An 18,399-nucleotide genomic window follows, 5' to 3' on the forward strand; every position below is an offset into this window, starting at 1 on the left:
CGTCGTGGGGCAGGGGGTAGAGCGGGTGTGCTGGGAACCGCAAGGTTGGTGGTTCGAGTCCCGGGGCTGCCCCATGTCTCAAGTCGAAGTGTGCCTGAGCAAGACACCTAACCCCTGATTGCTCCCTGGGCAAAATGTGAAAAAAGCCATGGGTTTAAAGTGTAATGTAAGTCGCTTTGGATAAAAGCATCAGCTAAATGACCGGTAATGTAAAAAATTCAAAGCAATACAAACAGACCTGTAACACTTTTAATTATGGCTTTACAATTTAATGAATACTTTGATATAGATCAGAGGGAGCGGAATTCCCTATTGTGTGACAAAATGTCTAGTTGAGCTAACAGCGTATACAAAGGTAGTGGGCTCCAACTTTGTGTTTACAGTCCGTCTCCTTTTTTGTCGTGCAGGCACATGAATGCACATGCACACCCACGCACGCATGCATGCACACTCACGCATGCACACGCACGCATGCACACTCCATATGTCTCGAGATATGATATAAGCCTTCTCTGTACACCTCTGGCTTCTAAAGGTTTTCTTTCCTTTTGCTATCAAGGACTTTTCATTAATGCCACAAGAAAGAATACGAGCACTTTGAATACCGTCGCAGACATGTAACCGTGGCCGCCGCGGTAAACGTTTACACTCGCAGTCATGAGACTATAAGAGGGCTCCTCGTGTCATTACATGTCTTAATATATTACCTGGCTGCCCTTTACCTTCTTTTCTAAATAAAAGCTGTCCCTTTATTTCCTATTCCTATAATGTTGTCAGATTGAATAAAAGGCACTGAATGTGTACACACACACACACACACACACACACACACACACACACACACACTTACTTACTTACTTACTTACTTGGTGTGCATAGATGTTTATAAAGTGCAAACAGCATTTGGTTAAAAAAGCTTTGTAATATCATCTCCCTGTTTGTTTATAACTTGATCCAGTCTTTGAAGCAATGTAGAAGAAAACAAATCAGCCAGTCACTGGTTTACTTTCACGCTGGTTCTGATCTGTGTGTGGAAGTCCATCTCTCGTATCAGTTGCGTTTCATCGACGTGAGTTTCCAGTTTGCTCCTCGGTCACCCATTTGTGACAAACCCATGGCGTCTCTCCCCCTCTCTCCCCCCAGTTGCCCGACTGCGAGTCCACTGCTGCCCTGGTGGGGGCAGCGCTCCTGTTGAGCTCTACTTCTCATCCACCATCAAGATTTCCTCGGGGATCTTCTCCTCTGAGTCGGAGCGATCCGACAGCTTGTCCAGGTACTCCATGTCGCTGAAGCGCTCGGCGACACACTGGGCTGTCAGACGGGCCTCCGGGTCGTGGTCCCAGCACTCGTCTATGGAGGCGCACACCATCTGGATGCCCTGCACGGGGAGCAGTGGCGCCCACATATGAATCAGCCAATCACACAGACTGGGGGCAAACCTGACTGAGACGGACCATCGTCCCCTCAAGCAGAAAGCCCAAATGTTGACGTGTGTGTCGATCTGCGTCTGGGTACCAGCAAGCTAACTGGAGCAGCTGCTGTGCAGTAAATCCTCCCTTCATTAAGCTTTTAATGCCTATTTGCTATCACATTTGTTTAGATGGAAATAATTGGGAGACTGCTTTCCACGAGTACCAAAGGAGGCTTAAACAGTGTCCTGTGGAGTCTGCTTAAGAACACATTTAGGTGGTGTACTGATACACTTTCCCCTGTACTTATATAGTGCTTATAGAAAAAGGATACAATAATGAGGACACATTTATGAATAGTATATTTCATTTCGGGGGAAGCATGGGTGTGTGTGTGTGTGCGGCGCCTCTTACTGTGTGGTCGATCCAGCTGTTGGGGACCTCAGGTCTTCCTCTGTCTCGGAGGACGCTGTCCTTCATGCTCTCCACACACGGGTGCTCCCTCAGGTTCCCAAAGGGCGGCTCGTACTCTTTCACCTCTGCACACGGAAACGGATAAATGAGCGTGGACCTTATCAAACAGGTTTTATTCCAGCAGCACACCGCGAGACCGACTGCTGAGAGGCTCGTTTGCATAGGGAGAGGAGATCAGATGCTGGTGCCCCACAGCGCACAAGTAGTCAACAACAACAACAACAACAAGGAGAGGCACTCAATGGATTCACTGTGCGCTCAACATTAAAACCGCAGGTTGCAAACTTTAAATAGCACTGAAGCAGCACAGACGGAAAGAACGCATGCGGCTGAGAGAGCAGGAAGATTTGCTGAAGAGACGCTTATTATCATCACTTTTTATTTGTTACCATCAGCTCCAGGCTCAACGCATCTCGCCAACGCGGCTCAGGCTTTTGTGTCTCCTCGCGCAGCAAAATCCAAAAGCCATTTTACCAGTTGAGTTTACTCATCGAAAGATGTCAATGCACCGGCGAGGGAAACAGCAGGTCAAGAGTTTCAAAAAAAAAAAAAAGAGCAGGATTTTAATGCATCCTTTGAGTTAAACAACAAATCCAAAAACTGCTTTGAAGAGCGGAGAGTTTCATGGAATAAGCAGGAGGATTAGGGAGGCGCAGGGCTGTTGAGGTGAAGAGTGCAGGCGGATGTTCACTAATTAAAAGACGCCGGGACCTGAAGGAGCAAACTGATTACACAATCCCCACTTCTTTATTTTACGCTGCTCCAAAAGCCTTTAATCGACCGCCACGACTGTTGACAATGACTTCAGAATGGATAGCTTTCATAGTGCCCCCCCCCAACTCCTTAGAAAAACAGATATGTACTTCTAAAGTAAATCAGTTACGGTACATTGTACTTTAACTTTGAGCTTCAACCCAACCGAGTGAAACCAGCTGTGTTGTCACACACTAACCCTCACTTCTCACTTCCAGTAATCTGCCTTTTTTGTACATAGTGTTTATTAATTTAACCATGTTGTTTTTAGCCATGTGTTTGTCATACTGTGTCGTGTCTGTGTCACTTGTGTGCACTGTGCTTCTGCCTCTTGGCCAGGTCATCCTTGTAAATCAGAATTGGTTCTCAATGGATTTTACCTGGTTAAGTAAAAGGTCAAATAAATAAAAATAAAAAAACCTTTAATGACTCTTTTCACTCAAGAAGTTAAAGACATACACAACTAATGACTAACAACAGTAAAACAGTGAAACCTCTTAAAGCGAAGGGCTTTAGCTGTCATTTATTCACCAGGCTAGAACGTGCAGCAGAACTGCTCTCTGGCTGGTATAAGGAGTGACCTTCATTATGGCCATGTTCCATTCAGGTGGTGCTGGGATTGTCCACGCTGGAAGATTAGAAATAGAATGGACTCATAATTAATTTAATCCTTTTCATCTGTGCCTTCCCTGCTATGCCGTGTCAAAATGGCTGCTGCAACTCTGGAGCGTTCGACTTCATTTGAATTTCGCATTTACATTTAAGTAGAACGTGTATTTTTGGTTTTTCAGGGCCTGGACACGGACCTTGAAGCAGGACGGAGCTCTCACATACACACACAGCGGTCACAGTCACGGCTTGTATGCGAGCGCTGGAGTAACGAGGAAGTGAACTGGCAGTCAGATGACGCGCGCCACAACTGAATACAAGTGCTCGATACTGTTGACTCGTATGACGAACCGTCCACAAACCTTCCCCGACCGGCTCACGTCGCCGTGTCCGAACACGTTAAAAAGAGGCTCACAGGAAGCCATGTCGCCCGCACACAGGAATCCGACGCTTCTGGGACGGAAGACGACTCTTCTCAAAAGCTGAAACGACCTTTTTGTTTCAGCTCCGGTTTGGTAACACGTAACCTAACCGTTAGTCAGAGGGAGTGTTTAACTTGTTCTCGAATGAAAATCCATTGTGGGCACATGTGTTTATGTGTTCATCCCCAAACAATGGGCCCAAAATATAAGCACCATACTACTGAGAGTTCTGCTGTGCAAACAAAAGTGTGTATTCCAGGATGGAAAAATTGGCCAATCCCGCTCGCAAATGAAAAGATGTTTATTTTTTTTTAAAGGCAGACCTTTAATTAAACTCTGAACAAGCAGAAACGATTGAAAACACAACACAGGGCGAACCAGGAGCGCTGTGATTTGCAAAAGTGACACAGTGCAAATCGACAAGACTTCGATAACAATGAGCCACTTGCACTGCGTCTCCCGCGTCAGCGGACGTGGTGTGATGAGAGTTTTGCAAAGCAAACACATGAACCACCCCAAATGTCTGACTTCCATGCTAATCGTCGACCAGGCCTGTTGAAAATGTCTGGGCATCTGCGGCCCAAATAAATTCTGTCCAATTTAACGGCAGACCGGGGACACCCACGGCGGTACGGCTTTTTTTTTTTTTCACATCTTTAAGCAAATGGACACTGCGGCTTTGATTTATAGGTTTGGATATCAATGGTCAGCAAGCCAAAAGTAAAGAAACACACAAAACAGCAAGATAAATCAGGATAGATCTCTTCCGACAATGTCTTTTTGTCAATTAAGCTCAACAAAAAAGAAAAAGAAACAATAATCCTGTCCCCTAGACACATCAATAATGCAGAAAAAGAGATTGGAACAGTTTGCCAGTAAATAAATTAGTAACGTGATCACAATGACATTGCGTGTCTGTGTGCAACAGCAGCCTGACTAATCTAACTCCCAGCAGCCTCTGCTGCTTCCCATTAGGCTGCGGTGGCTGGGACACTTGTTTTGTGCAACTTGCACGTTGTTAAAGTCCTTTAGTACAGATGTCTGTGCATTAAACGTTAGCGGAGCTCACTTCAGTACACATGGCACCGAATTACCCCGGAGGCCTAACCAGCCATCAACAGTAGCCGATACGTGATCTCACCTTCACATAAACCCTTTAAAACACATTTCGCCCTCAATTCATCCACAATGAAGTGGTTTGAAAGCCTGGAATTTCTCCTCAAATGATTTGACAGAGACAGAAACACACACAGGACCATCAGGCCCTCCGGTCCTGGAGGAGTTGGTGTTCTGACATCTGGAGAGCAGCTGCCCTGACCCCTCCTCTTCCTCCTCCTCCTCCTCCTCCTCCTCTCCCCTCTCGGGACTGAAGGCATTTCTCCGTCTGCAGCTCCACATTCAACACCGCTACACTACTATTCCCCCAACGTGGCTCCACCCGTCCGAGGAACATAGTCTTCCCAAGCCCTAAATCTGGCCCTGCTAAATTACATAGCAGAGACATTTCGGGGAACAGAGGCAGAGAAAAGAAAAGGGGCCGGGCCTTGAATCACAGCGACTGGCGCTAGTGTTCTCCTCCCCTGGCAGACCTCAGATCAGACCACGGCCCCCGGGAGCCGCGGCAGAGTGGCTACGTGGCCGCAGGGCGCTGCTCAGACGTCCGTCTTTTACAGATGCACACGGGGCAGGTGGAGGGGGCAGGTGGAGGGGGGCAGAGGAAGCCAGGGCTTCACCACAGCCGTTATTATGACGCCCTGGGATGCGTCACCCTGAATCCCTGCGTGCGCCCCGCTGTTCATCACTTCGGCCCAAAATGAGGCGAGTCCTCAGGGTGTCATTAGTGACTCAGGCAACTTCAGGAAAAACATGAAGCTCACAGCAGCTTCCCCCCTGGTGGCGCTCTGATCCCAGAATCAATACCAGCACGCCGTCCACCAGGAGACGGTTTTTAGCTGACAGTGGAGAAAAAAAAAATTGCAGCTCCTTCTTTCCAGCTTCCTCTATCAAGAGGTTAACCCTAACCCTAACCCTTTTAAAACGTAACCTGATACAATTACTTATTACATTTTTTTTAATGCATATATTCAGGTGAATAGATGTACCAAATGTATAAAATAGGATTATGTGTTTTGTGTTCATACCAAATGTAATTTAGGGCGCTGCATGATTGACGGCCCCGTTCACACCGGTGCGTCTTCCGTTAATCCGGCATTCCCCAAGCCTGGTTTTAGCACTACTGAAGTCCAGATTTCACCCGCCTGCCTGTCTCTGAGTGGGCGGATGGCGGATGGAGACATACCGGGAAACACATAAGCTATTCAGCTGCTTCTATCCATCTGCCACTATGCTGGTACGGTTCCCCTCCCTCCAGTAAATCTACGCTGGCTCGTCCTCAGTCTGTCTTTGCTGTCTGCAGAGTTTCGGTGCAGTGGGAGGGTGATTAACGGCTGCCTCAGCTGCCCGGGAGGGGGGGGGGGGGGGGGGGGGGTAGGACAGAAAGAGACAGAAAAACCTGAGCTTAAGTCTTGAGGGCTTGAGGACAAGAACGCTTAAACTGGATCTAAAATAAGTGCAACGGAGTTTCTGTTCTTTTTAGACGTAAAGTTACGGGAATGAAATGAATGAATCAGATTGAATAAAAGAGGATGAGTTAATAGCAACTAATAACGCTGCTGTCCCTGAACCGTCCCTGAACCGCCCTCCCCCCCCAGGAGGAAACCGTGACGTGAACCGTGACGTCGCACGGATCTGTTGAGTCCATCTCTACCACCACGTATCCTGTCTGGTCCGCTCTCAAGAGACACCAGCAAGACATCCTCACATGAAGGAGACATCCATACTCACAAACTGCAGTGTCGCAGTGCGCCACGGGGGGGGCTGCGCTCTCTGCAAAACAGGAAACGGGCTATTTTCCTTTCAAAAAGGTGCACAGAGCGCACAAACACACACACACACACACACACACACAAAGCAGAGCAGAAGAGGGACTGTGTTTTTTCTCCCAGAGCTCTCGGGCAGCGTAACTTCTGGGACGCTTTTTACATTACATTACAGGTCATTTAGCAGACGCTTTTATCCAAAGCGACTTACATTACACTTTAAACCCTTGGCTTTTTTCACATTTTGCCCGGGGAGCAATTAGGGGTTAGGTGTCTTGCTCAGGGACACTTCGATTTGAGACATGGGGCAGCCCGGGACTCGAACCACCAACCTTGCGGTTCTGCGCCACGACGACCCGCTTTAAGGAGGGCCGTGGCGAGAGTGGTCGCGGGGGCGAGACAGGAAAACACCAAAGTAGAAGCGCTCAGAGCGCGGCTTTCAGTCAGCGCTCTGACACAATGGGGGGAGACGGGGGGGGCGACACAGAAACAAACTGGACCACAGAGACACCGAGGGGAAGTGAAAACAAACGACTCGAGTGTCGACGTGAAATACGGCCGCGCGTTTTGCCTCCAGATAATCGCCCGTTTCTATTATTTGCACATATCCTGGCCTTGTTTTTGCCACAGAATGACAAACACAAGTAACGGTCCATTAGCAAAGTGAAGGCTGATGCCGGAGACCTCTTCGAGGTGGAGTGTGTGTTTGACACTTTGAGATTTTGTTCCCACAGTGACAAATGGGTCGCGGAAACACACACGCGCACAGAAGTCATTTGTCTTTTGGTATTTCTGAAGATATTTACAGGCCTCATGGGGGATTTCATCAATCAGCGCTTCTATGGATTTCCTTTAAACTCAGCAGCCTGAGATACTTTTTTTTTTTAAGCTTGGTTATATCTATTATTAACTAAGGGTCATGCGGCGAGTGTCATCATGTGATACTGTGGAAGCGCACCAGACGATCACGTTTAATCATGTAGAAGTCCACAAAACACAACTGATCATGTTTTGAACATGCAAAGTGGAGTAAAATATTCAGCAGTGCCTCGTCGTACAGACGTGTGTGTCTGGTCACATCTTACCTCCTATTGCGCTGCACCGGGAGATGATCTCCCACAGCACAAGAGCCATGGAGTAAACGTCGGCCTGTTTGAAAGACTCAATGTTTTCCAGGTTGATTCTGGACTCCAAGACCTCCGGGGCCATGTACCTGGCAGTGCCCACCTGAGAACAGACAGGGTAAAGAAAGACTCGCCGTTAGAACCCAGGACGCCACGGGGGGGATGTTCAGCTGGGAGTGCGTCGTGCGCCATTGTCCCCACATCATATTCTGTATGCCTGAATCAAAACACGCTGGATGTAGAAAATAATTGGAAAAAGAAAAAGGCAACGCGGCCCAGAGCTCAACAACACGTTTCTTGTCTGCACAGTAATTACCATATTGGAAATTATGTTCACCGGTGCTTCCCACCAATGCGTTACGGGCTTTTCAATGCATTAGGTGTGTAGCCCAGCAAAGGGTGAGGCCCCTTTTTATAATGAGTCATTTTAATAACAGAGTCCTATATGAATCTGGCCTATTACATCAGCATAATGAGGCCATCAAGAATCAATCATGCCGGTCTCTCTTGTGACTATTACAGAACGGCCACCTCAGAACACTCGCTCGACCAGAGAAGGGCGCCAAACAGGAGAGGAATTATTCACTACTTAAACCAAATGGACCTCATTCCTTCCGGGCCTTACCTGCCCACTGTTGGCCAGCTCGTCCACAGACAGAGCGTTGTCCAGGCGCAGGGCGAGGCCGAAGTCACACAGGCAGCAGGTCAGGTCGCCTTTCACCAGGATGTTGGAGCTCTTAATGTCCCTGTGCGCGATGGGCACCTTGTAGCGGCCGCAGGGGCTGAGGTCGCTGTGGAGGTGCGCCACGCCGCGCGCCAGCGACCCCCCCAGCAGCCACAGGTCGTGCCAGCTGACGATGTGGTGGATCAAGAACTCCTGCAGGTTCCCTCGGGGCTGGTAGGCCGTGATCAGCCAGCACTGCCTCTGCGCCTTCCGGTCCTCCGCCGTCAGGAAGTGAAGCACGTTCTCGTGCCGCAGGTCGGCGTCGGAGAAAATCTCCTTCTCGTTCTTCCAGGAGGCGTACTCCTCGTACTGGAAGATCTTCACGGCCACCGTCTCGAAACCCTGCTCCTCGCGGACGGAGGAGCTCCGCTTCAGCTTGGCTTTGTAAACCTCGGCGAAGCGGCCCTTCCCGACCTGGACCTCCAGCTCGATGGGCAGCAGCTCCGTGTTGTGGTTGAGGTTGTTGGCGTGCGTGGAGCTGCTGTCGGAGCCCTCGTCGTCGATCATGATGGCGCGGGCGTCGCTGAAGTCCAGGCAGCCCCTCTTGCGCCCGGAGCTGGCCCGCCGCTGGTGGTAGACGCGATAACAGTAGAAGGAAGTGATGACGACCACGGCCATCACCAGCAGAGGCACCAGGCTCACTAAGATGACCGCCACCACCTGGGAATCCATGTCTGGGGGATTGAGAGGATGAGGAGAATGTGTAAACACGTGTGATACGCCAAGGATGATCTGTTCTGCTGCCAAGGGCCCCAAAAACAAGTGGAAACAGACACGTTTACAAAATAATCTCAAATTCAGTTTGGCAGCTCATTTGGATCTTTTGAAATGTATCAAATAATCGGAATATGTGATCTATCTTCATTAAAAAGAGGACAACACGTACGGATCAGGATGCTGCAATGCGACCAAAAGCTCCTGAACAAAGTTATTCTGCTCCGCCACACTAAAGTGTGAGATTTTATTATTCCCTCTTTTATTTATTCCCATGGCTTTTTTTCACATTTTTGCCCGGGGAGCAATTAGGGGTTAGGTGTCTTGCTCAGGGACACTCCGACATGAGACATGGGGCAGCCTGGACTCGAACCACCAACCTTGTGCTTCCCAGCACACCTTCTCTAACCCCTGCGCCACGACGACCTCTTAAAAAAACACAAAAGCTGTCCGTCTGCCTCACGAAGGAGTAAACTCGTATTGTCAGAGCAGCGGAGGAACCCGAGCCGTCCCAGCGGAACGTCTAAAAGCACCACGCAGCTAAAGTTAGAGTCCAGGCCGCAGATGCAAAGTGCTCCAAACCCTGAGCCGGTACACCGCACATTGTGTCTCTTTATAGTATACTTATAATTTGTGTGTCTGGGAGCAGCTATGGCTTTTGGCAAACAGTGAAAGTTTATGCTCCAGTTTTTTCTAAAGCTACAGCCATAAACAGACGTATAAAACACACATTACCAGACACAATGCACCAAATAAGAAAACCCCAATTCGTCCACAGTTGGATGAGTTCTATATTTAAATCATTTATATGGTCTAGTGGCAAAACCTCCTGCCACACAACTGGTAAATATTTAAACAAGTAAGAACTACTGCAGGCCTTTACTTGTTTTAATCTAGTTGAAGACTTTGGTGTCAAAATGTGTGACAGCAACAGCTTCAAAGCAAACATATGCTCATTCTGCTCAAGAGCTGTAATTGTAGAAGCGAGTACGAGTTGGGCTCACGTAAGGGAGGAGGACGAATGTGGAAGGCATCTAGCGGACGGCCCAGTCAATCCCTCTGCTTCTCTTTTTCTAAACAGGAAACCACATGTCTGAAATCCTCAACATGGCCCCCGCCAGCAGTTTGTTTTTATTTTCGCAGAGCGAGAAACTATTTCTCACAACAAACCTGTCACTGTGCTGCACCAACTCTCTCAGCTCTGGCCTTAAGGAATGCTTCAGCCCCCGAATGACCATTTCAACATTATTAATTATTCAATACGGGAAAAGACCCTGACAAACGTTGTTGTGTGCCTCCGCTGTGAATGAAGAATCACAAACTGGATAAGAAAAGTTTTTTGTTATCCAGTTACTTGATTGAAGTGTTTTACAAACTGAAAACTATATCAAAACGTCGGTTTACATTTGTCATTTCTTCAAAATGTAGGGATGACGTGGGCTGTGTAATTCATTTCCAGGCAATTAGTTGAGCACAAAGGTAACAAAATCTTCCCAAAGAATAAAGCACACCAACTTCAGACTCCAGTTACACTTGTTTGTTTTTTGAAATGATGTAACTGTAGATGAACCGGCGGATGGATTTTAGTTTAGATTTTAGACTATTTCACAATCTCGATACTTTCGAGCTTACCACAACCCAAGCTCCAACTTTCCTGTCATTTCTCCTTACCCTTTCTTCTCGCCATTTCAAACTATTTTCATAAATGTAGTTTTGGTTTCGTATAGAAACAGAAACAAAACTTGAGCCCACATTTCAGTAGCTGGTGTGCGACGAGGGTTCCCCTTTACCGGGGCGGAGGATATGGATTTCAACTGGTATGCGACAAACAACTTAGTCCTTCCCGTAACTTAAGTAATGGCATTCCTAAATGAATCCCTCAGTTATGGGAAAAGAGCAAGGGGGGGGGCTTAGTCTGAAAAGTGTTTTGAACATTGGGAGACGGGTCCCCAGAGGAGGAAGAGGCACGTTCATCCTGACTCACTGGCAGTGTTCCGGTTGCGTTTTTTAGCCGGAGCTCCTTTCGTACTCCACCGTCTCCTGTTAGTCGCAGACAGTGCACAGACTTTCTCCATGGAGGGGGGGGATGTATTTCCATTGCGTGGTCCGCACTAGGCAGATGCTTTCAATTTGGCTCCGCGTGCAGAGCCAGGCCTCAGAAGTGCTCCTCCGTGTTATTATTGCCTGGATGCTGTAGTCAAAATACATCCGATTCCTGGGCCAAGTTTGGAATTAGAGTCTACGAGATAATGTCTCCCAAACCTGCTTGTGATCATGTATCTGCAGACCACTGCAGCGCACACGTGTTTGCATTCACGCATGACTCCTTACATGACAAGCTGAAACTGCCATTAGAACATTAAGCCCTTCGGGACCATGACGTCACCATGTTACACAGTGCAGATGTAAGACCCCACCAGTTACATTCTTACACACATAGAAGAGTGTTACTGGACTGCTGCTTCGCTGTTGTACAATCGAAATGGACCAATGAGGAACCTACGTAACTCTGTCGCAGTTGAGGGAAATGTACACAACCGAGTGTTAGATAAGAAAAGCGGTGCGACTCTCATGTCTGTCTGTTCAATGGAAGGCCAGCCAGCAGCTATTTGGCTTAGCTAATCTAGCCCCACCTTCTCAGTCTTTATGCTAATTTGCTGTGGCTCCATGCATAATGTATTAACGTATTAAATTATTTTAAGGGAGTTCATCGCCTATGCATTTCATGAAACGCAAGAGAATCCGGAGCTTCTACCAACCGTAGACTGAAAAATGCACAACAACAAAAAACATCTTCTAATGTCACTCGAATATACGGCCCGAAGGAGAGGGGAGGGGGGGGCTAAATAAGACGGCTGCTGAAATGGAGCGTTTTAGACGCACAGTAATCACAGCTATTTTCCTTGTACGTCAACAGCGTGAAAACACATTCTAGTAAAAACCCAGAATACAAGTATGAACCTGAAAATGAGCATGGAACAGCTGGTTTGATGTGGTATTCATGGTTCACTATACAGTAGCTCTCACCAGATCGCAATTATCTTAAGGGTCAAATAAAATAAAAAAAACCTCAGAACCTCAAGAGTGGTTACAAATCAAAGGATTAGTGAACAAACGTAATTGTGTCTTAAACTCACAGGAGTTGAAGAAGACGTGCTCGTTGCACTCGTCCTCAGAGCAGGAGCAGATAAAGAACTGGGAGCCCATGCCCTTCCTCTCCTTCATCTCACACTTGCTGTTGTTGTAATCCTCCAGGACCAGGCCGTGCAGCTTGTGGAATCGGTTGTGGCAGACTGTGTCGATGGTGAAATTGTCGCCCTCCTTCCTCCTGGCAAAGAGAAAAAGCACACAGGAAATACTGCCATTTACTGGACTGTACTCAATGCCTCGGACGCGAAGCCCCCTTTTCAGATATCTGTGTTACCATGAAACAACAACCGGTGCACAGTTTTTGTAAATGCATACAGCGATAAAGTGGGCGCTGTAAATGGGATGTTGGTCTCCTGCAGCGGTCCAGTCTCAGCAGTATGTAAATCAGGGCAAAGCAGAGGTCACAATCGCGAACAGCGAGACTCTTGAAATACCAAACAGGAAACAAGGAAAACCCTGATCATGCACAAATATAAACATGTAAATGTTCCCCGCTGGGCGGCGTTGGCTGAGAAGAACACGTTAAAAAGGAATGCTGCTGCTCGTGTGCCGTTAAGCTTTCTGCTGACTTCAGCTCACCGAATGCTCGGCAATATAATGAGGAGCAGCGGCGCGGCTTCCAGCTTCTACACGCCGCGGACTCCTGCTGCTTCCCGCGTTTGGAGTCAGATTAGCTGCTGAATGATGGATGTTCAGGCGCTCGTGTGATTCAGCAGACGGACTCCACCAAAAGTGCTCAAAAGGAAAAAACGTAGTGACGTGTAGTGAAGCCTAGTTTATGCTTCTGCGTTTTCAGAGCGACGCAGACGCGAGACCTCCTTGCGTGTCCCTTGCGTGTCCCTTGCATGCGCCATTATCAAAACGAAGATTTTTTACGAGAGAATGAATCAGATTGAAGAGCTTTTGTCGGAAGAAATGCGTAAATATGACCGCTTCTACAAGCCGTCATTGGCGGACTATGAGGACGCGCGGACGGCTTCCCGATTCGTGGAGGGAGATCTCTGCAAACGCCGGTTTGCCGGTCGAGAGGTGCACAAAGTAGTGGAGGAAAATACGGGACAAATGTGTCCGCGAGGAAAAGCAGCAGTGGCGATGCACGGGGCAATAAAGTATATGATAAATAAGTAAACGTGACTCTCTAGGTCGTATTCGACAAAACACGTTACTCCACCTGTTGTTCTGGAGGTGAATCGCTCTGCAGCACACGCAAGACTTTTAGAAGCATGAATTGAAACGAGTGCGTCGACACGACGGTGCGTAAAGACGCAGACGCATGCGGCAGCCTTAAGACATGTAGGAGCTCCTGGGAGGAAATGAGCAAGGACGGTACGATTATCAAAAGAGCATCCACTGCGCCCTCGTTTCCTCACGCCTTTGTTTGTGACCCGAGAGGTGGATCATGTTAGATGCTCTTTTCACTTTGACTACATCCTGGCTTTCATTCTCAGGGAAAAGTGAGTTTAGATGAGGCGCCACTTACCAGGTACTGACACACACGTCCTCGTCGTTGGGGCAAATGGCCGTGATTTCACACTCGGCCTTGCAGCTCCCTTTGCCCGTGCAGCTGGTGGGACGCACATCACAGAACTTGCACAGCATTTTGGGCTTAAGAATACTGGCTTCTGTGGAAAAAAAAAAGAAGAAAAAGAAGTTACGGTTTACTAGGCGGCATACGACATAAAAAATGTAAAACCCAGACATGCAAAAAGGTCTCATGATCGTCTAAACATGAGGATAGCATGAAGAAGTTCAAATCTAATTAAAGGGTGGGAGTCTTTTGAAGTGTTCACATAAGTAGATGCAGATAAACCAAACCACTGGAAAATCCACACTATCATTCATTTGGGGGCTACAATTTTTTTCTCCTGTGAAGTCGGAAACAATAAGCGGCGCGGTGGCCTCCGCCTCCTCTGGACTTGTTCGGACTCGACGCAGCCAGCAGGCAGACCCGTATCAGAGAGACGGGCTGGATGGTGTGATGACTGCCTGTGGGTTTGACAAGCATCTGAGGAGACAACCGGCAGACAGGCAAGAACAACAAACAAAAGGAAACAAGGAGGCATCTCCTCGCTGGGGAGTCTCTAATTTGTCGAGCCGACCGGTCGGCGCCCCCGTCTACACAGGTGTTGGCCTGCGTTTGCATTTAATAATAAAAATGAGTCAGCGTACTGAGAGAAGGAGCAGGTGAAGAATACCTCCCGCCTTCCTCTTAGGAGAAGGGGTCCTAACCGCCGCTGGATCCCGGGGCTTTAAGTTTAAAGGGAGGACATTCCCAGGATCAATGTAGCGTTAACAGGAAGAAAAAAAAAGGTGTCACACGGAGAGTTTTGTGGGGAGTTTCACACAATGCAAAATCAAGTTGGGCCACACGCTGAAAGTGAAATCGAAATAAAGTGAACTTGCAAAAGGCAAGAGGAAAACAAGAGACAAGAAGCATGTAACTGTGGTGAAACCACACCGCCACACGCCAACAGCACGCCGACACCTGGAGCCCCGGCCTCAGAGGGCGCAGCATGCGAACCGACCGGCGAGTTAACCTCCACCGCCTGCAGCTGAAAGACCCCCCCTCCCTCCCCAGGAAGAAGCACTGCAAACAAACGTGTGCGGTGCCAGTCGTGTAAAAGACGGCCCCTGACGGGAAGTCGAGCGAAGTGAACACAACTTGAGAAGTTTCCGGCTGGGACGGGGAAGCGAAAGGAGACCTGTGGACGGGAGACAGTGACGACGTCTGTCTGGTGTCCTCCTCGTCTCCGGCTTCACACCGACTCGAGGGAAACGGTGCAGCGCGCTGAAAACCATCTCGGACAAAAAGGCCCACTGTGTCTTTGCAAGACGATCGGTGCACGGTGCAACCTGCAGACCCTCCCTGTGCCAGACGGACATCGATCAAACTTTCATTTCAGACTCGAGGTCCAGACAGTACAAAACAGTACGGAAAATATATAAAAGATGGAAAATACATACAAGGTCGCAAGTACATCGACCTACAAAAGGCTTATGAACAGACAACTGTACCAAGTGGTAGCGTGAAGTGCTAAACTTTATATCTGACAAACCAAAGAAGACATCTTCAGAGATGTTAACCCTGCAGATAGACATAGATAGACATACATAACATTTCTTAATACAGCTTGGAAAGTATTAACTCACAAACACTTCACTGGCACTACACCATCTCGGCCTCGCTAGGAATATTCTCATGGCATCATTATAAGCGCTGTATTTCATAGCATGTTCCACACCATAGACGCTACATGGAGCTGCTGGAGACCTGCACTACTTGCATCATCTGCATATCGTCAATATATACATCAAAAAGGACTGGGGACAAAGTCCCTCCTTGTCGGACACCATTGCTGACCCCAAATGGGGCGGAGACACGTTGGCTCCGTTCTACTTGCATTGGTGGGCCAGAGTTCTCACAATGGGGTTTGGACTCAATTTTTCAAACACGGTCAAAAGCTCAGGAGGCCCCAATAAAACACATGAGAACCGATGAGTTTAGACCTCTATGTGTGTTGACAATTTCCTCATAGTCGTATGTACACAATTCGCTGCCGCGTTTGGCTTTAAAGCCGAACCCAATGGGCCCGTTGTTATTTATCTATCTAGATCAGACAGCACGGAGTCTGCTAACAAGCCGCGATCCTCGGACTTCCATGCGTGAGATGTTCAGCAGTAATATGGTCTAAAGCAGCTTGTTTATAGCTTGGTCACCTCTTGTGACATAATCACCATTGACACGTTCGTCTCGATATCCTCTAGCACAGTTAAATAATAGTGCACGGCAAAGATGTTTGACAAGAACCAAACACTCACCAACTTCTAGGCCATAGGAGTCAGCCCTAGTACTCCTCTACATAGTACTCCTCTATATAGTACTCCTCTATATAGTACTCCTCTAGACAGTACTCCTCTACATAGTACTCCTCTATATAGTACTCCTCTATATAGTACTCCTCTAGACAGTACTCCTCTACATAGTACTCCTCTACATAGTACTCCTCTACATAGTACTCCTCTAGACAGTACTCCTCTACATAGTACTCCTCTACATAGTACTCCTCTACATAGTACTCCTCTACATAGTACTCCTCTACATAGTACTCCTCTACATAGTACTCCTCTAGACAGTACTCCTCTAGACAGTACTCCTCTACATAGTACTCCTCTACATAGTACTCCTCTAGACAGTACTCCTCTACATAGTAGATCCTGTGGATACTTCCACCGGAATCCTAGCAGGACATTGAGGATGGTCTTCTAAATGACAGTCTAACTGGGGGGGGGGGGGGGTTGAAGTAGACAGAACAGGGGGGGGGGTCGTCCAGCCTGAGTGCTGGTGAAGGTGGTTGAGCCGAAGTAATTATATCATTAGAGTAACTCCTCTGAAAGGAGCATGTCATTTATACCCCCGGGGAGGAGGTGGGGGGGCAATGGAAGGGATGCTTGTTAGTAATTGTCACCCAGGGCTCCATATAATTGTAGAGGAGGAGGAGGTGGAGGAGGAGAGGGGGGAGAGAAAGCCAAAGCCACTTGGTGCCGCTGGGACTGAGACAGATGAGGGCAAAGAGATGGAGGATAATTCATGGGGGGGGGGGGGGGGAGAGCAACACAACAGGTGACATGTTGAAACAGTGTCGCGCTGCGGTGCAGAACAGAAATGTAACTTTTTAACGAGCAGCTCGTGTCGGTGAGAGAAGACAAGAACCACGCAGGCTCGGTGAATGAATAAAGCAGCTCGAGGCTCGATGACCTGCGCGCTTTGGTTTCTGTTTTTACTCAAATGAAGTGAGTCTTTTGTACAGCAAAGTGTACCCGAGGGCCGCGGCGTGAAGAAGAAGAAAAAGCACAAATGCGTAAAGCACCGCGAGACTCAAAGAGCGCGGCCGAGCAGCAACTTGTGCCCGTGAAAGTGTTCCACTCACCGGCCTCCTCCAGCGCGCCGCCGCCGAACAGCGCCGCCGCGCAGCACAGCGCGCAAAACCCAAGTAGCTCCATTTTTGGTTTCTCCTCTGAAACTCCGCTCTCTTTCTCGCGAGTTAACCCGAAGCCCCTGACGGCGGGTGACTGCGCGCACTCTGCCCGCTCCGCCTGTTGCTTCACTGCGTCCACATCCACCCGCCCCTGAAAAAAACACCGCCTTCACGGCTGAGGAGAAGCGGCGGGGTAAACACAGCGGGCAGGACTTGCCCTGCGTGACTCACGCACTGTGCGCACTTTCATGAAGCAGGAAATCTTCCGAGGGGGTTGGACAGTTTGGCCCTTTTTTTTTTTTTTTTCTTCCTTCTTTTTCTTCTTCAGCTTCTCAGTGGTGATGTGGTGAACTTCTCGTGTGACTCACGCAGCGTGGAACTATGCGTTTGAGGGGCTGAGACTTGAAACGACATGCTCGGAAATAGCTCCAGCAGAAGCCTCACCTTTGGGCAAACACTGTACACATCTCATTTAGGGGGCGGTTGGGTTCTGCTCACACACACACACACACACACACACACACACACACACACACACACACACACACACACACACAGTACGGTGTCCATTCCAGGTCATAGGTGTCTTTGCACCCTGTCTGAAGAGGCTCACAGTAACATCACAGATGACTTGAGTCTCTCCGCGCTGGCTTTTTGTTGAGGACACAGAGGTTAAGTCCACTCTTAACACCGATGAATTACCCGACTATTGCCGGGGCTTTGCCGACATGTGTTTTTGCTCTGCGTACTCGAGCCCTGATGTCGGGTTTTTAGTCGTGACCCCCGTGACCCCAGAACATGTAACTCTCCACGCAGTACGCCCTCCTCCTTCCACCTCCGGTTATCAGCCTGACGTGGCTTAAAAAGACGCTGCAGAACCCGAGACTCGTAACGCGTTGTCTCAAGAATACAAGTGATCTTGTATTGTTGTACGGCCGCGCGGCAGGCTGCCGCTGGGCGCTGCAAGACGGGGTCCAAGCCACGAGGTGGAGACCCGACAGCGCCGTGAGCTCGAGCGGGCCCGTTCCCCCACTGACCTCGGCACACGTGGGCCTCCCAGAGGGGCCACGGCATCCTGCTCACTGACCACAACACCCAAACAAACGCCCTTACAAACGTCACTGCATCTGCTTCGGTTCAACAGGAAACGAAGCAGCACCGCCGC

At 48.7% G+C, this 18,399-nt stretch overlaps 1 protein-coding gene across 1 annotated transcript; it reads right to left on the bottom strand.

Annotated features, from left to right (window-relative positions):
- Positions 1–235: 235 nt before the first annotated feature.
- Positions 236–17,674, bottom strand: LOC120826425 (TGF-beta receptor type-2). The gene is made up of 7 exons (XM_040188698.2): positions 17,187–17,674; positions 13,739–13,880; positions 12,246–12,436; positions 8,296–9,068; positions 7,632–7,773; positions 1,824–1,948; positions 236–1,378 (listed from the first exon to the last, which is right to left on the bottom strand). The coding sequence occupies exons 1-7, from the start codon at positions 17,257–17,259 to the stop codon at positions 1,199–1,201; spliced, it is 1,626 nt and encodes a 541-aa protein (XP_040044632.2). The 5' UTR covers positions 17,260–17,674; the 3' UTR covers positions 236–1,198.
- Between the last annotated feature and the right edge of the window lie 725 nt (positions 17,675–18,399).

This window comes from Gasterosteus aculeatus, chromosome 10 (assembly GCF_964276395.1).
Source record: "Gasterosteus aculeatus chromosome 10, fGasAcu3.hap1.1, whole genome shotgun sequence".
In the NCBI taxonomy this organism is placed as follows: domain Eukaryota; kingdom Metazoa; phylum Chordata; class Actinopteri; order Perciformes; family Gasterosteidae; genus Gasterosteus; species Gasterosteus aculeatus.